Below are 26,245 nucleotides of genomic sequence, written 5' to 3'. Positions count from 1 at the left end.
AGCAACAGTCCAGTAGCCTCCATTGCTAATGTGGGCTCATTAACATCCAGGTCAACACACAGCAAGGAAGAGGAGACACAGACAGAAACACTCACTGGTACTTGGCTCCATCTTCTTCCCTCCATGGAGATGAAGAGCTCCTGTCATCCATCTCAAAATGGCCACTTTGAAAATGTTCTTTTTATTATTTTTATTAAAAAAAGATTTGGAAAATAACATAATAAAACGAATGCCAGATTATTACAGAACTAAAGAGAGCACAGACTGTCAATGAAAATGACAGGAAATGCCTAAAAGTAAATAAAGTAGTTAAGAGGTCTCTTAGTGTTGATATAAGTTATATATCACCAATGTTCTGCAGTTTCATGGCTGTTCTTTTTCGTATATAATTCAGCTTTATTGGACATACAAAGGCCCATATCTAAAATGAAATCAAATAAAATACAAAAAACATATAAAAACATAGCAGCTCACAAATCCCAGATAATTAGATTACAGGCATTTGTTCCGGTGCTTCCAGAAACAAGAGGAATATCTTGTGTCACTGTGTCGAGGCTTAGTTGAGGCCGTTAAGAAGAACGTTGTCGACAGATCAATTTGTACATACAATTCCTCAAGACCGCGTGGGGAGTAGGGACATTACAGGCCACAAACATCTGACTTTCATTGGTCCATCATGGGAGCTTAAGAAAAACACGTGAAGCTTTTTTTAATTTTAGCTCCACTGTAACTGCACCACAAGTGGGCATTTATTTTCTTTGCTCGTCAAAACCCACTTGTCCCATGTTTCTTCACCGATAATGAGAAGTTTTTCAAATGCCTTTGAGTTTTAGATAGAGGAGTCAAGCCACGGCAAGTTTTTGGCAAACTCGAGGTGAAAGCTCAGGAGGCTTAAGTGTTTCTGAATAAAAGAAGAATCTCAGCAGAGCAGTTACAGTCTGTAGCATTTCCCATTCATTTGTTTAGGCCCGGTCAAGTCGATGAAAGTGGTTCAAGAGGACATTGACTGACCGCAACCCAACAACTGTAATGCATCTCATTAGAGACGATATAAGTCAGTATGTAGAGACAACATACTGTATGCTACCCGCTGCTGCTCCCTTTCTAAGAGACAATGGGCAGTATGCCAGAGGATGATTTGAGTTCAGCTTTAACTCTACCATGGATATGTCATTCTATACCTCTTCCTGGCAATGCGGTGGGCTGCAAAGCATTATCTTAATCCACTTTTGAAGTAAATGCGTCTCTCAGTGAGTCTCCAGCTGGGCCTCCAAGCAGCAGGTCACTTACAGCTGGTGATTAAAACATGGCTGATCAGTACTTTCCAGACAATCACAACAGAAACCTGACTTTTATTACTTTTATTACGACTCAAGTGGATTAAACAATAAGACAGTATTAAAAGACAAATGAACAGGCTGTCACGTTTTTGGTTATGGATCTTTATTGGCCTCCAAGAACCATGTTTAAACAATGACAATAGCAAAAAGAAACCAAAAAATTGAACAAATCACCTTCAGGGCTCGTGTCTGCCAGCACCTATTCTACCTGTAGCCAGTCAGTTGCTGCTCATGTGTACCCCTCAATGTAACTACACAACAACTGAACACATTTTTGCTTAAGAGAATATATATTTGTCTTGTCTCCACTGTAGAAGTAACATTTTTTTATTGCTTTCCTGTTTGGTGAACCACAGCTGTGCGTTGGCTTCGTCCAAGAGGAATATTTTTCGAAATATGCTTTTTGTTTCCACCATTAGACGTTACAGCACTGGTCTGAAAACAAGTAGTTTTAGACATGTGTGTTACAGAATACAGAACAATTGTGGATCTCAGAAAACGTATAATTCACTGGAGTGTTATTGCAGTATGTTGTGTTTGAGGAGACATCCACAGCAGCTAATGTAAAACCTCCCTCTGAAAGTTAGGCTTACGTGTTTCTCTCAGAAAAATAAGACAGCATCATATTAGATTAGATAAACGGCGGAGAAACACATAACAAGGCTGAGGTGCATCCAGATGTGAAGCCTTCTCGTCAGACTCGTGTTCCTATCAAACTGTTTTGAGTTAAATTAGTTTTAATTTTCTTGGGAGCATATTTAATACAAAATCTCTGTACCTCTTTATTGGAACTAACCTGCTAAATGTTATAAATTAATAATACCAATGTTCTACCCTTTCGTTGCTAACAGCTGTCCTTTATGCATAACACTCTAACAGATGCAAAGATGCCAAACAGTTATGCTTTTGAAATAATTCCTCTCGGGAATGGTGCCAAAGTTCAGCTGTAGTCCCTGAAGAATGCAGTCATTTGCAGCACTTTCCAAAATGTCTTCATATGGTAGTTTTGTCTTTCCCTTGCATCAAATTAAAGCCAAAATATTCCCTTAAGATTCTCTCAAAACCAACGTTGTATTATTTCCAGAGCTTTCCAGGTAGAATAGGTCTCACGTAGACTGTTGAGTACGATTTAACTCAGTTATATGCATCTTAAAAACATTGCTCCACGTTTATCTCAAGCAACTTTTGAACCTGTTGAGCTCCTCGTTCACAGCAGAGCAATGTGTATATGTCCAAAACAAACAGTATAGTCGCAATCAGTCGTCAAAAATATCTATTGCTTTGGTGGAGGCTGCACAGCCTGTTTAGTTCCTCCATTTGGACTCAGCTCAGGTGTTTTAACTCTCATCTATCCGAGCTCGTTTTTCCCTTCCATCCTTTCTTCTTTCTGTTTCAGACCCAACCGTTTGGGTTGTGATTTCAATGTGCACGTTCCCTATGTCTCTCGTTAGACGAATGATTGAAAAAAGAGATGCTTAGTTTCGGCAGTAATACAGACGCTGCCTCTGTTTTCCCTTGGACTAGCCCACCAGGAAACATCCAAACATTTGATTTGGTTTTCTCTCTGAAATGGATCTCTCTCCGACTCACCGTTCCTCAAGCACTTTTGAGTTGTGTTACAAGATGGATTGCCTCCAGTTTTACATCTCATTTTGGAGGTGAACTGATTCCTATACCCTGTACAAAAACAAGAGCTCATCCAATACTTTAAACAAAGACAGGAACATCTTTAGAAAAAGGAACCAATAAGAACCAATAATAATCACTTTCACATTGTGGTGGTAGATAGTATTGTGTACCATATTTGCACCCTAAAATGTACAAAATATCACCATGTTGTCGGCTAGTGACCTGCAATCGTATTCACAAGCACTTTGAAGCATGTTTATTTATTTACAACATACAGTGTACTCTGAAACAGCAACACAACTATAAATAAATATTGCAATCTTGACAATCTTACAGTTCTCCTTTTTTTTTTTTATTGTCGGTTCTTTATGACTCTTCACCTGAGCTTAACGAAGGTGAGGCGACCTCTGCCTGTTCTCTCTCCGTCCTTTCACGGAGTCTCCGTCAGTGTGTGCTATCATTCGCCAGCAGCTCTATTGTTTTCAACCTTTGCCCTTTGGCTTTTCTTCCCTTCCTCACCCTCTCAATTGTTAATTTAAATAAATAGATCTCTAGAAGAAGAAAAAAAACAATCATATATCCTTAAAATCTTAATAAACCTCTGAAATAAAAAGCTACGATTAATATCCTCCCAACTAAGGAATTAAATAATGAGGAAAAACATAATAAAAAAACCATTCTATTTTAAGAAAAGAACAAAGGGGGGAAAAAAACATCTATATAATAGAGTTCAGAAAGAACAAACATGTTTTCATGAACACATGTCTGTCAGTTAGATGTTGAAGAGTGTCACTCCATTTTCACTTGTATTGTATTGTCATTCAGAATATCATGTTAGCTCCATGTATAACACCGTAGGTCTGCGTCGGAGCCCACGTGACTTCTGTTTTAAATAATCCTCATTATTAAGTGTTCCGTCAGGGCTTTGCAAACCCCAAGCCACCTCCTCTTTTTATAGGAGACACCTCAGTCTGTCCCATTTTTAGTTTATAGACGGTGTTTCACAGTATTTCACTGTGCACTTTAGTTCATAAAGTTTCTGCTGCTGTCCAGACACAGAGGGGGGGGGGCCAGGGGACGACTGGACTGCTTCTGAATACAGTTAGAGAGCCTCAAATATGGCTAATGTCCTTTCCTGTTTGGAATTGTGCAAGATTAAATGCCTCTGTCTTGGATCCAAGGGAGAAACAGTCTTTTGTGTGACATTTCATTTTCCAGCTCTTGGCACGTACCGTTTGGGGGGAAAGAAGCGAGATTGCCCGAACACTGCGCTGAATGGCAACTCCCACTGGTGACTGCAAAGTGCCTGAATTTGTAGTTGAGTACTTGGGATATATATATATATTTTTTACACATTACATTTTACTTATGAGCAATGCGAAAAAGGAGAAGGGTCACATAATAGAACAAGAACAGACTGTATCTTCGCTGCACATCAGTGATTCATTATGTACGAATTCAACAGCATCAGCAGGTAAATGACACGTTTGTATATTAAAACTAGATCTCTCAATAATTAATCAACAGCCACAGTCAATGTTGGCAATATACCACATGAGTAAAAAAGACTGATGAGGGAAGTTCTTGTCACCTTTTTTTTAAATGTATAGTGGCTTCATAATGTTAATCCAGCAACATACCCTGAATTGACTGTATAGCACAATGGTTTACTGTTATTCTGAAAATTAACATTCATAACCAATAGTGGAGTAATTATTGATTTTACACTAATACTTTCACAATAAATAATATAAAATGAATTCATAATGTTATTTATTGTTTGCTACCATTGATTTCAGTGTAAGCTAGTGATGACAGTATGTTTCTCGTAGCCTCAGGGGAGCTGAAGCTAAGCACCCCCTACACTCTGTTCAATAATCCTCGCCCAACTTTGTGTTCCTTCTACTTGTTCATCCCATCCTTCCTCCCTTCATCCATTGCAAAGGCATTACAGGTGAATTGTACTCATTGTCCTTCCTCCCCCCCGCCTGCATTCATCCTATGCCCCTCCATTCCACAGAGTCTTTCCCATCGGTCACAGATTGTCTTGTAGCCTCTCCATGTAGGTTCTGATTTCAGACTGACCCAGGTCCATATCCTGACACACCCACTTGATGTCATCCTCGCTCCCATTGGTCATCAGGACTGAGGAGTTGGTGTACGGGCCACCCCCGCCCGAATTATCATTGGGCAGAACTGTGGCGAAAGACGTGAACTTGACGCGTTTGCGTTTGGCAGCCGCGACTGCAGCTGCTGCCGTGGCTCTGGGTGAATTATTCAGGTGCTCCGCTTGGCCAGTGGCATCCTTGCCACCGGTAGTGATTGCTGAAAGGCACTGATGTGGCTCCGGGACAGATCGGGGTAAGGTTTGTCCGTGGGTGATGCCCCGGTGTCCACCTGTGCCACCACTCCTGCTAATGGTGCCCATGCCTGTGCCCACGCCCATCACCAAGGTGTTGCCGGCCCCGTTCAGCAGATACTTGCTCTCCTCATATCCTCCTTCATTCCGGTCAATAATGGTGGTGCACTCATCTGGCAGCCCACCCTGGCACTGGTCAGGGTGGGCAGCTAAAAGGTCGGCCTCGTTGCCAAGCCACACCCAGTCATGGGCGTGGTTCATGTTGCCCCCTGTCTCCAGAACGGGGACTTGCTTGTGACGATATCTGTAGAGAAAGGACAATAATCTTAATTAAAGTCTTAATTAAAATTAAAGTAAAATTGTGGTCAAGTGCAAGACCAGGCTAAGCTGCTTTTTTAACATTTACAGTCAACATCCATCAGTTTAGATAATAGACAGTAAAAGACAGCAGAGCAGAGAGAGAATTTTGAGTCTGACAAGATGTCATCACACTCTCACCTGCAAAATATTGTTGTAACTTCAAAAACTAATTTCTGAAAAGATTTAAGAATACTAGTTGAGTTGACAGTTTTAATTGTGTGTGTAAAATTATTTGTATGTTTTAAAAGCTCAATGCAATATATGGTTGGACAAAATTTTGAATACATAAATATTAAATAGAATTTGCAAATGAAAATAACCCAAATTCTCTGTTAAATAGCCACATGGGAAACAACAATAGATGGAGATTTAACCAATAAACATAATGTGTATAAACGTGGGGTGCTTGGTGTGTAGATCACAAAATGTTTCTAAACCGTGGTGTAACTGGGTGAAGGCCTTTCTATATAACCCAGCAACACAGCTATTAAAAAACAAGTCCTGAATTTTTCCTATGTTTTACCTGAAAGCAAAGCTGACACAGTTAATGAGAAAGACCAGTATCGCCAGACAGAACACTCCCAGTAGGGCATACATCCCAATCTCCAGGTCGGACAGGCCTCTGCTGGTGTGGCTCAGCTCACTGTCTCCACCCCCTGGCACTTCCACCTGTGCTGGGTAGGTGCTGTGGTCCCCGGCTTGGTTTGGACCGCTGCCTCGGCTGCTGCTGCTTCCTCCGCTGGCGGCTTTACCACCTGAAACACGATGGATCACCGTGCTCTTGGTTGTTGTGCTGACCTGGGGAGGGGAAAATAACACACGAACATGTTTAACTTTCATTCAAAGTGCGTTTTATTTAAAATGTTCAAAAAAAGCGAAATAAATCTTCCTCTCACCTTCCTCATGGCTCCCTCCTCTCGATCCACTGCTGCACCGTTGAACTTCCACTCTCCTCCGTCCTTTGTTCGGTGCTCGCTGGTGCTGTTGTCCATCCCTCCTCCGTCCTCCTGGGCTCCTCTTCCCATCTCACCTCTGTCCTCACTCTTTGCCCCAAACTTCACCAACACGTTGCCGATCCCTGATGCCAAGACGCTCTTCCTTTTGGACTTCTGACAGGTCTCAGAGATGACCATCTCCACACGAACCAGTGGCCCTTGTCCGTCGCCTTCTGCGACCACAATGGGCCAGTGCTGTTCCTAAATGACCGGGGCAATGTGAAGATGGTCGAGTTAGGCTTTGGACAGAATTATCTACAAATATAAATTTCCTATCATCTGTAAAAATGTTGATGGTTAGACCTTTGGGATCTTTTACATATCTTTAACTTTACATATCTGATCAAGTAGGATGCTGCAAGTACCTGATTGGTTATGGAGATGACTCTCTCGTCCAATGAGACAGCTGAGAGGAGGAAGTCCTTGGAATCATAGATATCAAGTGGTGTGACTGAACCGTCACTGTACTGGATCCACGCGCTGACCACAGCTTCCTGAATGAAACCAGAACAAAAAACAATGAAGCAATAACAACTTCTCACTGACGGATCCATTTCCTTCAGGATTTTAATTCTCACGGACCAACAGCGATTATTGTCCAAACCTGCTGTTCTGAGAGTGTAATATGTGCAGTTATTCAGTGGTGCTGGCCTTGTTCATGTTTCTGAATGATTCGACTGTTTGCATTCCAAACAAAAACAGCGTGTTGTTACACTATACACAAAGAGAGAATTAACACTTTGTTCTATCCAGACACACACTCCTTGTCTCCTTCTCCATTGTCCACGTCCTCCAGTATAATGAGCACAAAGACCATTCAGCGGCTTTTCTATAAATAAAAACAGAATGTATTTTTCCCTGCATGGGATCCTGTGCCACTAATTTCCTTTCTATTAAACCCACTGCTTTCTTTAATCAGAACACAGACGATTGTGTTGGTAAAACAAAAACAATTAAGCTCTAATGTGAGGAACAACACTTTATTTCTTTCCTTCCCTTTATTCTCACATTAATTGTCATTTTTTACTTGCTTCCTCTGTTCCCTAATCCCCATGTTTTCTTCCAGTCTTCTGTTTTTCAACTCTTTTAATACTATTTGTTTCTCCTCCTTACTTTCCCTCTCCATATTACATCCTCTCTCCACAGTGAATGATGTTGATAAAAGCAGACAAATTAATTTTTGAATTAAATGCAGGATCAGATCTAGATTTTCATCATGATGAGCTGCTTCTCGTCCAATTAGCCCCTGGATGAAAATTATAATTTGGGGTATTGTTTGATACAAAAATAGTAGAAGTAAAAACAGAGAGAAGGAATGCCAGGGGAGAGGAGAGTGTGAGGGATAATAGCTTGAGATGGTGTGATAAAAATAAATATTGACAATATTACCAGAGTGAAAAACAGCTTGTAATATTTTAGCTTAGCAGTGTATGATGCATGTGAGTGTGTGTAGTTTTAAGAATTGTGTTTCTGTAGGTATTGGATCAAACAAATTGAAAAAGCATATTAAATATTGCATTTATTGTGATTATAATTACATTATTCAAATGTATTTATTTAGATTTAAAATTTAAGACTGTTAACTGTATTGCTTGAATTGTGATTTTTAATTGAACTTCTTTACAAAACTAACTGAAAAAACAAATTGGCTTTAACTATTTCTCTTTATTGGAGTGTATATTAAGCCTAGACTGTCATTAAAAAGACCTTTAGGTGGTTGTAACTGTAGTTAAGTAGTGCTGTAGCCTGGAAGTTACACGCTGCTAATTAAACTGATTATGGAAGAGACCGCAGCGATATGATGTCCGCAGCAAAGAATTACTGTTTAAGATCTATGATTACAACCTCGGGGGTATTACTGTAGAGACAAGAGCAGCTTAAGATGTTGCCATCAATGTGTGTGTGTGTGTGTGTGTGTGTGTGTGTGTGTGTGTGTGAAAGACAAACCTAAAGGCAGTGAGGTGTTTATGCACAAAATCATATGTCTGCCTGTGCAAGCTACATCCTTAAAATAGGATAATTACAACATCCCCAGAGGATATGATATATTGCGGAGGTGTAGATATTTTGATCTGTGTGTGTGTGTGTGTGTGTGTTTGTGTGTGTGTGTAAATGTACATGCACCTATATAATCACTTACCTGTTTAGGTGTGTGGAGCAGGTCTATGGCTGTGGTCGTGAGCTGGATTGCCTGATAATTTCCAGGACTTGCTGTCATACCGAGGGACAGAGATGCAACCAGCTGGACTCCCAGGTCTGTGATGGTGACCTAGACCAAAAACAATAGTGTAACGACTCAAGTAAAAGTTTTTCTTCAACTTTCTTGTTCCCATTTAAGTAGTTTAACAGAACGAGAAAGGGACGAGGACTCAAGAGATGAACACAAACGTAAAGAGAACTGAAAGTAAATCACTTTTAAGGTGTGATAGATCCGGCACCATCTGAAGTATGATTGAATGTTGTACAGTATAGTCCAGTGGCTATAAAATGGACGTATAGAATGACATATATTTAAAGCTGACATTTTTAATACACTAAATGGAACCATAACCTTTTAAATGCTATCAAATCACATGACCTTTTTTGTGCCTTATCTGCCTGATACTGTGACGCTCAGACTACTTTTGGTTCAGTATTCACAGGGACCACCATCATAACCATGTGTTTACTTGCTCTGTGACTCACTTTGCATGTTCCTCCCTTTCAGTTTTAGGCCATTAAGCTCAATATGTTCCCCTAGTATAACCAGTGATCTGCAAGGTGGGATTTATACCATGAACCCTAATACACGCCGATAAAATGGACCTATATCTCGTAAAAAAATACATAAAATGAAGCAGCATGCTATTTTACCTTGTCATCCAACACGGTCACAGTTTTCTCTGCAAGGATGGAGTCAGACAGCGGGGACAGAACCTGCAGAGAAACATTGAGAAAAAGTTAAAATTCAAATGAAAATTTCACCAACTAAAGCAATTAATTTCTTTTTTTTGTTGTTTAAATGGACAGTTTTGATTATAATCTTTGTACATTTAATTTGTTTACATCTGATGTATTGAAAGGTGCTGAGGAATGTGCCATAACAAATATTTATTCTTATTATATATAGTTTGTATACAGCTACAGATTTGTATATCGTAGGTTTTAGGTAAAAACACACAACATGTAACATGTTTTCTGCAGCTGAAAAATCCAACATATTGTATAATGGGGAAGCTGGTTGTTGGACAGTTGATGTAACGACAAGATGTTTAGGGGCCTGCTGCATGAAGTAGAGGGAATTATGAATTACAGGTAATTGTGACAAATCAAATGGGTTAACAGTACAAGTTGCATTCACACACACATTCATAGAGCACTTCCATACACAGTGCTTTTTCTAATACACACCCTTTATACCGCGTTGGGGTAATTTGGGATGCGGAGCGGGGGATGGAACCACCAACCCTCTGGTTAGCGGACGCCTCTCTCTACCTCTATAACTCTATACGGGATCGAGGTAGATGAAAAAAGCTTCTGTTGTCTCAGTGATTGAGGAGAGAGTGTAGTGTTTAACCTGGACGGGGGGGTAGGTGAGTGCTGGATAACAGCGCAGTGCATTAAGCCTCATACTCAGAAAAAATCAGCACAAATAAGACACAGGCTGGAGTGAGTTCTGTCTACAGTCGGCACAGGATGTTATCCACTGCTGCTGTCTTTTTACATATTGGTAACACACACACACACACACACACACACACACACACACACACACACACACACACACACACACACACACACACACACACACACACACACACACACACACACACACACACACACACACACACTAAGTGCCCGTCTGCCTCCCAGCTGTGCTCTGCTGTGTCACTCAACTACGACCAACTAACACAACTTAGCATAAACAAAGCTACGGGCGTAAAACAGTCAATGGGAGCGTGAGAAATGGCGAGAGAGGACTAAATGAAGTAGGTGTCAAAGAGAGAGACGATGACAAATAGAAGAGGACAGAAAGGGAGAGGGGCCAGAAAGACGGAGCGTAGAAGAGATTGGGCCTCTGATGGAGAGAGGGAGCAGCAGACAGACAGTGATAGAGATTAGGAGCCTTGTGTAGTAGTGTACTACTCCGCCCGGCGACAGGACGACAGACAGATCTGATTGGTGTACAAAGAAAATCTCTCAGCGAACGGATCGGCGCGTCAAACTCAATCCCACCGTTAGCGAGGTAACAAAACGTGGTGATTGACGGCTGTGGGATTGCTCTTCAAGACTCAGAGTAAGAGGGCGATAGAGAGAGAGAGAGAGAGACTTGCGGGGGGTGAAAGGAGGGAGAGAAGGGGAGGAGAGGAAGAGGCGAGACTCAGGGAGACAGAGCTGGGGGATAAAATTGAAATGTCAAACTATCAAATGACGGCTGTCGACTCTGCCGTCTCGATAGGAATGCTGGGTAAATTCTGTCCCCTTGCACCCAAACAGAGCACAGCTGTCCGTATGCACGCATCGCCTGTGTGTGTGTGTGTGTGTGTGTGTGTGTGTGTGTGGGTGTGTGTGCACAGAAGTGCCCAGTCAGTGGGATGCAAACACACATTCAGCTGTTCCCCAATTTCTCCCTCGCCCCTGCTGCACTGAACTCAATGCCAACTTATTTCTAACTAACACACACACACACACACACACACACACACACACACACACACACACACACACACACACACACACACACACACACACACACACTACATAGCAATCATGCAATGTAAGCACTTATACTAAAATTCAATGCTGAATCATAAATACCTACATTTTAGATATTGTTACATGGAAGATGGGGGGATGTAAAATAATATGATAGCGTATAACTAAAAGTATATTGACTATGACTGTGGCACATCCAGTGGATTTCGTTTGGCTTGGCTACATCACGGTGCACCAGTAATGTGAGCTACAGGACCGTCCAACGCTGTCACACTCAGCCACAATGGGCCGGCTTATTGGAATTCAGCAAGTGCACAAGTGTGTTCACTGTGTGCCAGTGCGAGTGTGTGTCTGTGCGTAATTGCTCAACGCCACGCTGAGATGTCGGGGCCAAATCCGACAGTTAATTGTGGCTAATTGTGTTACAAGCTGGCAGGCGAGGCTTAAAACTGCAAGAGAGGAAGAGGCGAGGAAACGAGAGCAGATAATGTTTACGTCGCTGGAGTGCTTATGGCTGCGGCCGCGGTTGCCAAATTACCCCGCGCTTCACATAATCATACATTTTCAATCGTCTTTCTCCGCGCTTGTTGTCCAACATCGTGCCTTGTCGATGTTGTGTGTTGTCTGAATAATTCAAATGCAATTCAAACACTGATTCTAAAGTGTTTTTATAAATGGTTTAACACCAGAGGGGGTCAGTTTCCTAACGTCAGATTCAAAGTTATATCAAAGGCAGAATTTTTTGACTTTTTCATTATACATGTTATGTTTTACATCTCAGGTTGGGATATAAGGGAGAATACGCACTGCTTGTTTGCTTTCATGTGTTCAAGAACAGACTGGAGAGCAGAACTTCATCATACCTGTATAGTGGTGATCCCCAAGTCCCGCCCTATCAAAATGCGTCCATCTATCAGTCTGGCAATACGAGGATCTTCCACCTGTGGAGCACAGAGAGAGCTGATAGTTTAATCACATCTATAACTAATCTTTAGACTGGGTGGCACAGTGGTGCAGTGGTAAACACTGTGGCCTCACAGCTCAAAGGCTCAGGGTTCGAACCTAATGGCCGACCAGGACTTTTCTGTGTGGAGTTAGCAGGTTCTCCCTGTGTCTTGGGTTTTCTTTTGGTCCTCAGTCCAAAGACATGCACTTAGGTAAGCTGAACAACCTAAATTGGTCGTAGGTGTGAATGAGAGCATGAATATTTGTCTCTGTATGTTGGACTGACCACATGTACCCTACCTCTCAACCAATGTCAACTGGGATTAGCTCCAGCTGAATGGTTCTTTAAAATTGTCCAGTTTTGTCTTTGTTTAAACAGTGTTGATTCCTATGGTTCAGAGAGCCCAGATGATCTTTACCCCCTCCTTTATTAATCATTAGAAGTTAAGCTAATCCCCTCAGAGATCACCCAGAGACTTGAGATTCAAAACAAAACTTCTCACCTACGTCAGGAGAGAAATCTTTTTCTTAAGAATATTATTCCTTCAAGAACAATGTGTGAACATATGTCCGTGTTAGAGTACGGATACCTTTAGCTGGTCCAGCACCAAGTGGGTGATATCAGCTTGCCAGTCTGCTCCCAACATGTAAACCATCTCCCCTCCTGGATCAGAGGGCTCTGCCACAAAGTGGGTGAGGACGCGCACCAAGGCGTACTGGTACTGGAGAGTCAACAGAAAGGCAAGTTACACCCTTTTATCAGAAACCAACAAATACAATGACACTGCACAGACGCTTAAACCAAGTGAAGCTAAACATGAGATCAAACGTTAATTAGAAAGGACTTTAAATATGATATGAATATCAATCACATAATACCTGTAGGGTGCAACCTTTGCCCTTCCTCTCGTCGTCCTCATCATCTTCACTGTCTCTGGTGGGTCTATGGAGAGCAGAGGAGGAGAGAACAGAGGATGAGATTATCTGGTAATTAAATGTCACTTTTATACTCAGCTCCCGGTAATCTACAGAATAATCTCTGCTCCTAGTAACTGTCACTCAAAGAAGAGAGACTTCGGTATTTATCCAGCTGTGACTGACGTATGTACATCTTTACACATACAGCAACGTCTTTAATGAAAATTTGTACAACAACTAACCAAATTATGAAATTCAAAACTGGACGCAAACATGAAAATTTGTTCCACCATCACATGTAATTCTTAGAGAAACTGATTTTTCCCATTGCATCCTCTTTCCTTTCTCTGGAAGAAAAACTATCTTCACGCTGCTCATTTCAAGAATCATTTCACTGATTTGTTTGAGTTTGGCCTCTTTGTTATGTGTTCACGATTATTGCCTGATTTATGGGATTATTTACAAGCATTTTGCTTTAGTAAATATCCTCCATGATCCCTGATTGTTATCAATTATATTATTATGTGTTATTATCTATTATAGTATCATTATCTTGAGATTATGGAATCTAGAAGCGTCTGTTTCTAAATGTTATGAGACTGATTAATTTGATTTATTTTCCTTAAATATAATAAAATTAATAAAAATATTACTGTGTAATTCTAGAGCTGAGCAGAATGAATAATCACCCCCCAAATAAACCCCAAAAATCTCTCTTTCCTTGCTCACTAGTTGAAGATCAATCTTTCTCACACACACACCAATGTAGCAGAACAGAATAGCTGGACGACAACACAGGGAATAGAAGCAACACACTACTACACATCTACTATTCACACAATAAAATGACCATGCACACACAAATGCAGAATTAAACATGGCAGCACAGAAGCATATACAGAGGGATACATGCACAAAGAAAACACAACAGACAAGTAATATTTTTCTATAACCTGAGAAAGAAAGGGTATAAGCATATTTCAGCTGATATTAAACTGAGTGAATACGTTGCAAGTTAATAAGTGTTGGTATTTATTCAAATCCGAGCCTGAAAAAAAAGTTCACTATTGTGACTCTGAATTGAACCGAGTACGAAGCTGTGAATCTAAACGACGTCACCTTTTCCTTCCTCCATATTTAAAAAAATAAACTGTAAACACTCTTAATTCTGTAACAAGCTGAGCACAAACCACTGTAGATACATATTAGATATTCATCACATGAGTTGAGATCTATGCATCTGCGTACAGGGAGAAAAATGATGTAAGCACAGAAGGAACAACCTTCTGTAAAGACTCAATTATCCTCTTAATCTTTTATTGTATAAATATACTTTGGAAGCTAAAATGCATGGAAACATATACATTTTTATTCAAGTACTTTCGTGTTGTAATGTGAAGTAATTCCTCAATGAGCAGCTCATACCACTAATCATTTATTCTCTCGCTGAAATTAAAAAGACAAAACAAACTAGGTTTTTCAGAGGAGTTGATTTAGAAACACTTGTATAACAATAATTAGTTTACACGGTGCAGCATTCATCTGGATTACAAATTGGAACGTTGTACTGCAGGTTGGATAAAAGATGAGCGCTCTGAATGCACATGACAAGTTTTCATGTTCCTGTTTATTTTCTGTCCTATGTTCTGTCTTTCTTTTGACATTGTTATATTTTACCTTTCTCCTTTTACCACACACACACAAACTACACAGAACAGCAGTCACGCATGACCCTCACATACCATCATGTGTAACAGACCCACCTACTTTCATTATCTCCCGTTTGACAAAGTGTGTGTGTGTGTGTGTGTGTGTGTGTGTGTGTGTGTGTGTGTGTGTGTGTGTAATTCTCTGGCAATGATGCTAAAGCCATAATAGTTGTCATCAGTAAAGCCAGGCGGGCCTTGACCTCATAGGAGATTATTGACTGGCTGGAACGACGTTTGCTCTCTACTGGTCCATTCACTAAGCAATATATCACACGTACACATGCACACACACACACAACGACAGACACACACACACATTCACACTTAGTCCTGCTTCATTCTTCCTTTTCTCTCTTTTTCAAAAATAGACACATAAACCTTTTAAGATTTGGCGCATTAATGACTAAAACGCAATGACAGGATTCATCTACGAGCTATTGAAAGAGGATTTGTAATTGTAAACTTTAGTTTCATAATGTTTAAGGTAGTAACTTGTATTTGCATGTTTCCCCGCTCCACTCAACACAGAGCACACCTCTCCATAACTAGCTCATCTCCACCGCTCTCCAGCTTCACTCCACCTCCTGCCTCCTCAGCCTCGTCCCCAGCTCATTCTCCTGCCCGCTGGCCTCTCAGGCTGCCCAGCTCTCTGCCCAGCTTCTGTTCCCCGTCTCTGCTCGTTCTCCAGTCGACTGACCGGTCGTCCAACCCGGCTCACAGATTGACCCTCTCTGGCTCCGTCCTTCAAACTGCAACTCGCTCTTTATATTCAGTCTTTCTCTGGCAGAACCCTCATTTCCACAATCAAACTAGATTTGATCCCTTGTACCTACGTTCAGCTTTTAGGTTCACAGATTCAAACATTTAGAATTTCCTCATTGGTAAATATGCAGATTTGATTCAGCCATTCACTGCAGGTTTACTGCACATAAAATAGTTTTCTTACTTACAATGTTCTTTGGAATCAGGTCATGTAAAGCCAAAATCTTACAAGATTTCTTTTCACATGAGACCAACGATATCTTTACATCTGTCCATTGTGTTGTAGTTTCTGATGCTCAAAAGCCATCGACTCCGTGAAATCAGTATGTTGTTTTCCAGATCATTTGATTACTGTAATGTCTGATTTAAATGCTCCTAACCTTGTTCCCTTCCCTCGCTCCCTCAGGTGCGTTACCTCTTGTTAGTGATGATTGGGACCCTCCAGCCTTTGACCTGGCTCAGCTCGGTGTCGGACACATCGATCTGCAGAGGCAGCTTGGGAACCCAGACGTCGAGCTGCAGCTGAGCAGACAGGTGCAGGTAGGTGAAGTTCACTGCCAACGACTGACGGCCGCGCATTTCTTTACCGTTCACCAAGACCTGGTCGCAGTTCGGAGACACCTGAGGAAAAGAGCACAAAATGGGGGAAATGAGTTTGGTTGAGTTTAGGATATTTATAACAGACACACATCAGCTATTTCTGCAGAAACAGATGCGGGTTCATAATATGCTTCTGCAGATTTGCAACAAACAACATCCTGAGTGTAACAAAAGAAAGGAAATAACATTAATTTTAAGACCAGAGTATAATTACTTTCACCAGATAAAAGCACCTAGGAGAATTCTCCAAGCCGTTGCTCTGCAGGTGAAATATATGCCAGTGGATCTAAGTAAAGACCTGTTGTTAAATATGAAGAGACCAAACCTCTGTGAGAGGAACTGTAAAACAAAATGATTCTCTTGATATTGAAGGCAGTCGTATTAACAGAGACATTCTGGTTAAGGTTAGAGACAGACTCAGTTTTATGGTTATGAAATGAGATATTTAACAGCCCATTAAATTATACGACAGCCACAGCTCTTTCTGAACTAGTAGGGAGAAATTTAAAGGGTTAGGGTTGGTAATGTGTTTCTGGAACACTTTTTTCTCATTTGTTAAAATCCTCTTCACATAAACTAAATAAAGTCATGTGATAAAAGAGAAAAAGCTTTCATGGACCTGCCTGTCTACGTTCACCCTGCTCTCACTGCACATAACCAGAGTCTCCAGCCGCAGAGACACAAGCTGCTGAAGCAGAGAGGAAAAGTCCGATTCGTGGGGCGTAGTTTAGACGAGAGGAGGTGGGATGTTATGGGATGTAGCTGTTGAATTATTTCAAAATGGAGCCTGCCCCTTCTTATTTTATACACGATTACCAACCCTGGCTTTAAGATACTTGGATTGTGAATTGTGAGTATTATAACCTTGTAGATTTTCTTTTACCAAAACACTGCAGACTGTACCGGTTTGAACATTAAATGTCCTTATGATCTTTTCCTCGTCAACCTAAATGACTTAAACACTTAATGTCCTTAAAAGCCCCATCGCATGTTTTCTATTTCCATAATCATGGAAATGTGGTTTTCCAACAGTATTATTCAAATAAAGTTGATAGTGAAGTGTAAAGAATGAGTGTAGACACTGGATTATTATGGCTGCATCTCAGGAAGTGGACAGCAGCCTTACAGTCCATGTGACAGGCAGAACAATTGAAAAAGCCTGGATTACAGTCACTTTCATTTCCACCCTCCTCACTCGTCCCGACCGTGTGACTGATCCAGTCGACGTCTTCTGGACAAATTGTCCCACATTTCATCAACAATGGAGGACGGATGAAACTGATCAGGACCCAATGTGAGGACATTGAGATGGTGATGGAGCTAAATGCAGAAATTATAATGTGCCTGCGCTACAACATCATGACTCCTGCTTACTTTAAATCATAAGGCCAAACAGAAATAAACGGGAAAAGTTATAAAAGGACAAGAAAAAACCACTAACTTTAAAAGCAACAAACCAATTATGAGAGAAAATATAATATTACATGTGTTGAATGTATTTATTGTCATTTCCGTCTCTCTCTGCCCCTCCCCCTTATTTCTGATTCCCTTCTTATCTTCACAGTCATTCATCCATTTGTGGCGTGCACTGTATATAACTTACCCCCCCCCACACTCCTTCTTTACCCTACACTTATCCTCCCTTTCTGTTTTATCCCTTTTTCCTCTTTCATCTCTTCACGCCACACTTAGCCTGAACACACTCTTTTCTTCCCCTCCTCCCTCTCTTCCTATATCATTTTCAGCTTCACGTTTTAACATCCTCTCCTTTTGTCTGACTTCCTCTGACTCGTATATAGTCAGACTGCCTCTGCCTGTCAGTCTTAACTTTCTGGGGTTGTCCCTCTTATTCCACCCTCTTTTGTAAAACTGCACATTTCCACTAGGTTGAGCCGTCCCTTCCTCTCACTCCCACTTCATATTCACTCCACTGCTCTGGTTTTAAATGTATATATGTATTTATAACATTAAATTGCCTGGGGTACAGTTCCCCTGTGTGTATATACGCCGGCACCCTCCTTCATATTCATCCAGTTATATCACATTCATGCAAGACAGTCACCAGCCTTGTTTTTTTGGAAAATCATAGCATGTGGGTATTTCCTAAAAACTTTTCATATTTTCCCAAAATAATTATCTTTAAAATTCTGGAATCTACATTTATTGACAATTAGTAAAAGTATGTCGATGGATTTTATTCATTATTTTTGTATTTTAACCTTGAACCATATTATTTTATTTGTGAATGGCAACATAGGGAACTGACATGTTGGAGTGTTCAGAAAACCAAAAGGCAAATATGAGCAATTTTAGATTTTCCAACATTTGAATTCTCCTCTGTCTCTTTCCCATTTTATCTGATTGTTTTAGTTCGTTCTCTCTCAGGTTCCAACCATGTAAGCTCTCCAATCCCTTAGAGGAAGACTCAGGATTAGGTGGAAATGAAAACAGATCAAATACTTGAGCGAATTTTGGACTCGCGTAAAAAAACATGATTCAATTGGGATGTTCTCCGTCTGCAAGCGGAGTAAAGACCAATTGACTTCTTTGTTTTGTGCTCTTTCTGACCACATACTATGGCGAGAAGTGCAGTACAGTTACTAAGTGGATTTTGCATGTACTCCCCAGCTGCTCCAGCTTCCTTCCAGAGTTCAAAGAAATACAGCTTAGTTTAATTGGAGGATCTAAATTTCCCGTCTAAATTGTGAATGTGAGTAAGAATGGTTGCTTGTCTTCATATGCTCTGTGATAGGCTGGCAACATGTGCGGAGGGTACCCCGACTCTCCAGCGCCCCCTGCAACCCTCAAAACATAAGTGGTATTAATAGCGGTGTTTACGTTTATTTAGATTTTGAGTAAACATTTGGATTATGAAATATGTAATTCATGTTTTGCGTCACATTCCCTGTGAATCGTTTTTTGCCCTCAGGCCGGATCAAGCTCAGAAGAGACGCTCTTATTTTTTGTGATACATATAAATCAACACACAAGAGCAACACACACTTCACACTTTGTGTGATGTGACATTTTTTCCGGCTTCCTCAGGAAACCCTTTGATCTGAAAAGAGGTTAACATTTTGTACATCAGAGCTAAACTGTTTCCTCTCTATCTCTTCTCACCTTTTAATTTTCTTTCCTTTCTACTTTATTCTTTTCGCTGCCGCTCTTCAAACATAAAAGGAAAGGTGCCCGGTCCTTCTCCTCCATACTTGCTATTTTCAATTCTCCTTTTTTTTTCTTTCCCTGCCTTTAACTTCTCTTACATCTCCCTCAACATTCACCATTTCCCTCTCTTGACCCCCTCTTCTCCCTTTGTCTCCACCCCGCCCTCCCGCTCTCATTGCAGTCTCCCTCTTCATCTTCCTCTCTCTCTAAAACCTGATTTACCGCTTGTTAACATCAAAGGGATGTTAGACTGTTGGTGCCTCAAACTATTTCTCCAAATCATGTTTATATTCCAGGTGTAAATCAGTGTGAAAACTGTGCTCGGGTTCAGTTTCCATTGAAGGTATAAGACAGCAGAGGTCTGAGGAATGCACAATGGTTCTGCTTGAACTGGCGCGGTAGCCATTGCCCAGGTCTGCCATTTTAACAACACATTCGCTGAATTATTTCTGCTCGTTGGCTGAATGGCCTCGGGGGACATTTGAGAAAAATCAAGTTTGTCAGCGTTTACAAAGTTTGAGGAAATTGTCTTTAAACTTTTCAGTTCAGAAAGACAGTTAACAAAAAGTTTCAAAAAATATATATATTTCTGCTGCAACGATGAATTCTGAATTACTAATAAAATAACCAATGCAAGGGAAATGCATGACGATTCATAGTTTATACAGTATATGTTAATGAATTGACATTTTAATTGTTTCTCTATATTTCATTATTCTTAAAATGACAAATTATGCAAAGAAATACTCTTCAGAATGACCAAAACCAATATGTTAACACTAATGGACAGAATGAGGATTCGTAATGTTCAAAGTTTCATTCAAAGTGAAAAACCTACAGACTAATTATCACCTGACTGCTCAGCTCAGTGCATTTTAGCACCTTTCAGGTCATTGATTTGGTTTTGCCAGCACAAGACGGCTGATGGACAATATAAATCAACCAGCTGGTGAAACTGGAGCATTTAGGAGATGAAGATTTTTTCTCTCAGGAGATAATGGAGACTAACAACTGTGACAGATGAACTTACATTCATCAGGTTGACAGAAACATAACTCAAAATGATTGCTCCATATCAACTGGATGTATTTTCAAACCAGTTCCTCATTAAAACTGATACAATATTGTGATCACAGTTTGTTTGTGTCACCAAGTCGTCAAAAATCTGTTATTAAAGGTTTAAAACAAGAAATAATTAAATTCTCCCTTCCATCCTCTTCTTTTTGGTCCAGTTCAATTCTACTTTAACTTTGTATTGTTTTTGTGTGTGTGTGTGTGTGTGTGTGTGTGTGTGTGTGTGTGTGTGTGTGTGTGTGTGTGTGTGTGTGTGTGTGTGTGTGTGTGACTACATGCCACAGCTTGTAAAAGAAACATGGAAATTGGAAAATAGACTGAGAGATTCCAGACACATAATGCGGAGATGGAGGCACAAAGAAAGAATTGCTGTCTGGATACGAGAACAAACAAACGCACGCACAAATTATGATTTTGTTTTTTGTTATATTACATTTTTAAGAACGTTGTAAAAAGATGATATACCATTATATAGGCACCTTTTCTCTATTAATGGGAAAACAATAAACAACATCCATGTGTTTCTAATTCTAAGATTATGATTTAAGAATTATAATAATCATAAACTGAAGTGATTTATTCATTTATTTAGTCAAAAACATGAACAGAAAACCACCAACATATTGACTTTGGTGGTAAAAGCTTTTCTGTTTAGATGGTTTTATACATCAGCTTGTGTTCTCTTTCTGTCACCGTGGGGTTTTTGATTAAATTAATGGTTTTCAAAGAAAAACAGAGCAGAACAAAATTGAAACGTTAACAAAAGACGTTATTTTGAGTCTGAAGAAACCTTTGAATGTGAGAGACCAGTCACATTTGGTTTGGAGAAAGATTCTCCTGCAAGTTAAAAAAAAGATTTTAGATAAATAAACAGGTTTTTATCCTTAGAAACACACACACACACACACACACACACACACACACACACACACACACACACACAGAACACTGACCACAGTCACACAAAGACGCAAATCCTGACAAACACAAACACACACAGAACAAGTGTGTTTGTGTTTTTGCAAGTAAAGAGCTGAGTTTGGGGTTTGAGGACACTGAAGAATGGATTTTAATCTCTGTGTTTTAGCGGAAGACAGAGAGAGAGAGACCGAGCAGGACACACAGGAGCCGGAATGAGAGGGAAAACGAAGCAGAAAAAAAAAAAACAGAAGGCGGCGAGAGAAAGTAAAAGTGTGGATCTCAGCAGTTGAGACTTGTTGAAAACACAAAGGCCAGAAAAACTGTCTTCACCTTCATCAAATACCACAAACACCACAACAGTGTAGAGAGACCTGCGTCAGAAAACTGCTGAAAACTTTACCTACGTCTCAGCAACAATTCAAGTAAAAACACAGCTCGACTCTTGTGTGCACTGTGGCTGACACACACAGAGACACACACAGACACACACACACACACACAGACACACAAGGCTGAGGCCTAAAAGTCGAGAACCCTCAGTCGACTATGATTCTTCAAGTCAGGATTTTTTTTTAGTCAGTTAGGATATTGTAGTCTTCAGAATTAACTGCTGAGCGAGCGCTCCTCCTTTTCACGATGCTCTACAGGGGAAATCATTCAGCTACGTCAAAGTCCTCCTGTTCACATAGTGAAGAGCGATGGGTTTAAAAGTGGTGAATTTACAGCTCACACCAACTGGATACTTGATATAATATAACAAAATCACTTTCGTTTGACATCTAGTGTCCACGAAAAAACATTCTAGCACATTTCTGACCTGTCATTAGTGACGTTAGCATTAATATTACAATCCTGAAGAATCCCTTTGAAAAATTTGCCTGAACAGCCAAATCTAATTTGACTAGCAAAATGATTTGTAGTATTATACCGATCCAACACACACACACACACACACACACACACACACACACACACACACTGGAAACTGGTTCGTATTCTACTTTGTTTTTATGAAAGCAATTTTTCATTTCTGCTTTTGCACAAAAATGTTTTCTGTGGTAAAAATCATCTGAAGTTTTATTTCACAATTACTTACTTTGACTTATAATGAATCTGTCTACACTTAGAATAATATATTATTCATAGAGGAAGCTCAGACATGTTTCAGAGGAAATGACAAGTTCTATTGTGTAGAGGTCACTTGCCGGTCGTGTCCTAATATGATGTGTGTGTTGCCTTTGTAACAATCCCACTTGTTCCTCTGCACTTGTTGAACCACTGCTGGTGAGGAAAGTTCTTTGAATGTCAGGGGTCTTGAATAATCTTTCATGATATTAATACTGTCTGTGGTGTTTAGGTGGGATGGATTTCCGTGAAATTGATATAGGGCAGAATTCTATGCACATGTGTCAAATCAGAAATCAACTGATTATAGTTTTAAACACAGTAAGCTGCAGCACTGTGCACCGCGGATACTTCTTACCGAGGACTTTAACAACAACTGTTTCTCCAGGTCGGATTCGTCCAGGTTTTATTGAGCTCTCTCACAATCTCCTGGTCTGTGCCACTGCATGGACTAATACTCAGACTGCAGGATGAGCTCTGAGCTTTTTACACCCCTTTTTGTTCATTCCTCTACAGCCTGTTCAGGAGTCCCCAAACTCAACCGCCCACTCACTCCCCATTTAGCGGCTCTCTCCGCAGGCCAAGTCATTTATTTACATCCATATTCATCTCCCTTCAAGCCAAGTGATCTGTCTGAATTTACAGTCACTTTCCTCTGTCTTGCCTCTATCTCTTACTGTCTCAGGTTTTCTCTATTAGTCTCTCTCAGATGTATATTTTCTCAGTGCAACACCATCCATTCATCTCTCAGTCTCTCAGATTTCATCTCACAATCTTTTTCTCGGTGTGTTTCACACTCTCCCTCCTTCCCTCTCTGCCCATTGAAGTTGTTCTTGGCCTCGGGCGATACAATCCATCTGACTTTAAGAATCAGATCATCCAATCAGAGCCCACTCAGTAGACAGGGGCGGGCCCTGAGGGACAGACTAACAAACTCTCTGATGGGATTAGACCTCCCACCTGTCTGTCATTTAAGAAAACCCACACTAGGCCAATTGCCTCTGCACATAGTTTCATATGGCTGTCATAGGGCTTTGCTCTCTGCAGACGAGTGCACGCACATGCACAGGAGTGCACCCATTAGCAGGCGGTGGCCCCATATATTATTCTGATTTGGGTCGGATAATAGACAGCTGATGGAGAAAGCAGTTGGAAGGTGCATACACACGCGCACACACACATACACAAACATGTTAGCAGCATATCACTGGGGCTGTCATTTAGAATTTGGAAGAGTGGGGTGTAAAATGTTCTCTAATGGCCATTTGCACTCTGCTTTTCTCCACAGTAAAAATGTTTAATCAAGAGAGACAGAGAGAGGGACAGAGAGAGAGAGAGAGAGAGAGAGAGAGAGAGAGAGATAAGAGATGGGGTGAAAGGGAAATATACACAGAATGGATGAAATGTACAGTAATGAGATGAAAAGAGAAAGAAGGGGAGTTATAAAGAAATAAGACGGTGACAAAGCAACAAGTTCTGAAGTGTTTTCTGATCCGACACCTCGAACAGCAGATGGACATCATGTATCAGAATATGTGTGAATCTTATTACCAAATAAATCTATTTTGTAACACTTGTGTTATGGTTTTGTTATATTTAGAGACAAAACAATTTTTGAAGGTAAAGGCCACATTTTGAGTTGAAACAATTCCGTAGCTAAGTTAAGGTTAACATCTTAATTTGAGTTGAAATAGTTAAGTTAAGATTAGCATATGGGTTTGGGTATAATAGCTTATTTGGGAAGATTATGGGCTGCAATAATAAATCGTAAACTAAGGTGACTTACCGATTGTCATCAGGCCCACAAGAAACCTGCAGTGGCTGCTGGGTAATGGGAAAACAACAATCTTGAGGATCAATGTCTGATTCTGGGTCGACCCGACCTCCTTAACAGACGATCTCCTTTGCCCTTGTCAAAGCTCTTAAAGCCACTAGAGGGTGCTGCCACTTGAACGTAATAATACATGTTTCATTACCCACTCGTTCTTGGTTGTTAGAAGATTTTGGTACTTTTAGAGTAATTAAGTGCAGTTATTTTACCATTAACTGGTCTTATTTGTAATTTCTTGGACAATTGAATAGAACCAAAGAAAAGTATATGAGATCACATTCCACTTATAGTTGAATCACTACAATAAAGAAGAGAATGAATCCAGTTTACTTGTGTTTCTGTTCTTAAACCACTGATAGATTTATGCTCCGTTGTTTATTCCTGCAGCCTGTTTTCATCACTACATTCTGCCTCTTGATGATATTCTGCATTCAGGGAATATAAACTCCATGTCTCAGTAACTGTATCTGTCAATCAATAGCAACGTAACACAACAGCAATCAGAGAGACCGAAGAGGTGGCTTTCTCCTGCGATTATAGTAAAACCACTATAATTAAACAAATTGGCAGCTTCTGCCATGCAGGTAGAAATTCCACAGCCTGGTCAGTTGATACACATTCAAAAGTTTACTCTAAGCATTCTTATTTTAATTAATTAAAACTATGTTGTTTATAGGAGCCTTTCTTCCTCTCCTCTTTTTCCTTCTCTCCCCACAAAGACAATAAAGAAGTTTTTAAAATCTCCCTTCAAAGACGTTCTCTCTTTGACTCTTTGAGGTCTGCAGAGCTTTATGAAAAGGCAGGAGGGTTTTCATCAGTGTGGGTTTGTATTTGTGTCTGTGTGTGTGTTGCGGATACCGTTTTCTTTTTTTTCTAGAAAGTTCCTAGGCCCTATGTGAATTAGTATCTTATTAGCATAGGGATATAAGTCAACACTGGCCCCAATATGTCTGTCTGTATGGCCCTATTGTGGCCTATGTGTGTGTGTGTGTGTGTGTGTGTGTGTGTGTGAAGGGTGCTTTCTTAGGTGTCTGCATTTGTACTTCTACCCTATCTTTTTTTCTGCATGAAGGAGATATTAATGTGGTACAAAATAGGCCCTTTTTTCTCAAAGAAAGTTTGACTGGAATGAATGAATGTAATGTACGGTGGTGCTGACTGGCAGCTCCTGAACACGATAGGTCCAACGTGAGCCAGTGCACAGACGCTCTTATTGTCTAAATGTGCCGTGGAAAGGTTGCGATTGTGGGAAAGAAGCCAACAAATGTTGAAGGAACAGAAATTGGTCCGTTTACATGATAACGGCTGTCGGTCCAGGTCGGTGATGTAAATTAGCATTTTTTATAAAAGGTAAGACTGTCCTAGAAATCAGTTTGCCATAGTTGAATGTTAAAAAACAACTTCTGTTGAATTAATTCCTTTGCCAAAACAAAAATCATTTATAAACAAATGCTTGAATTGTGGGAAATATGTGAGATACACCCAGTCCACCTGAGGACAGAGTTAGGTTAAGTTCAAAGACATAGGATCTCTGTGCAGTTCACACTTCATGACTTGTTGTGGTCACACAATCTTTAACCAGGAGAGACTATTAATGTCTGGTCTCCGAACATTTGATCACAAAAACCCACGTGAGAAGAGACGCCGAGTCTGAATCATCCTCCTGCTCGTGTGTGTCAAGCTGCTCACAGAACGACACGTCAGGCCGGAGGAGAGTTGAAACGCATCAGTGGACATCACGGTTGTAAAGAATAGAGAGCAGCTCGGGATGCACTTTTCTGTCCGAGCCCAAGAGAAAACTAACGGAGCTCGACCCC

The 26,245-nt window shown here is 40.5% G+C and overlaps 1 protein-coding gene across 1 annotated transcript in view; it reads right to left on the bottom strand.

Moving 5' to 3' along the window:
- Positions 1–3,924: 3,924 nt before the first annotated feature.
- si:dkey-215k6.1 (transmembrane protein 132C) overlaps positions 3,925–26,245 on the bottom strand; it is a 221,791-nt gene continuing 199,470 nt past the window's right edge. Inside the window, exons 7-16 of the mRNA XM_034596167.1 lie at positions 16,128–16,333; positions 13,203–13,266; positions 12,914–13,045; positions 12,242–12,319; positions 9,537–9,599; positions 8,824–8,952; positions 7,049–7,177; positions 6,585–6,884; positions 6,212–6,486; positions 3,925–5,632 (exon numbers count right to left, since the gene is read on the bottom strand). Of these exons, the coding sequence (XP_034452058.1) occupies positions 5,005–5,632; positions 6,212–6,486; positions 6,585–6,884; positions 7,049–7,177; positions 8,824–8,952; positions 9,537–9,599; positions 12,242–12,319; positions 12,914–13,045; positions 13,203–13,266; positions 16,128–16,333 (2,004 nt within the window). The 3' untranslated portion in view covers positions 3,925–5,004. The remainder of the gene's footprint in view (positions 5,633–6,211; positions 6,487–6,584; positions 6,885–7,048; positions 7,178–8,823; positions 8,953–9,536; positions 9,600–12,241; positions 12,320–12,913; positions 13,046–13,202; positions 13,267–16,127; positions 16,334–26,245) is intronic.

This window comes from Hippoglossus hippoglossus, chromosome 9 (genome assembly GCF_009819705.1).
Source record: "Hippoglossus hippoglossus isolate fHipHip1 chromosome 9, fHipHip1.pri, whole genome shotgun sequence".
Classification (NCBI taxonomy): domain Eukaryota; kingdom Metazoa; phylum Chordata; class Actinopteri; order Pleuronectiformes; family Pleuronectidae; genus Hippoglossus; species Hippoglossus hippoglossus.
The sequence above is the reverse complement of the archived record's forward strand: the minus strand, read 5'-3'. Positions and strand labels throughout refer to the sequence as shown.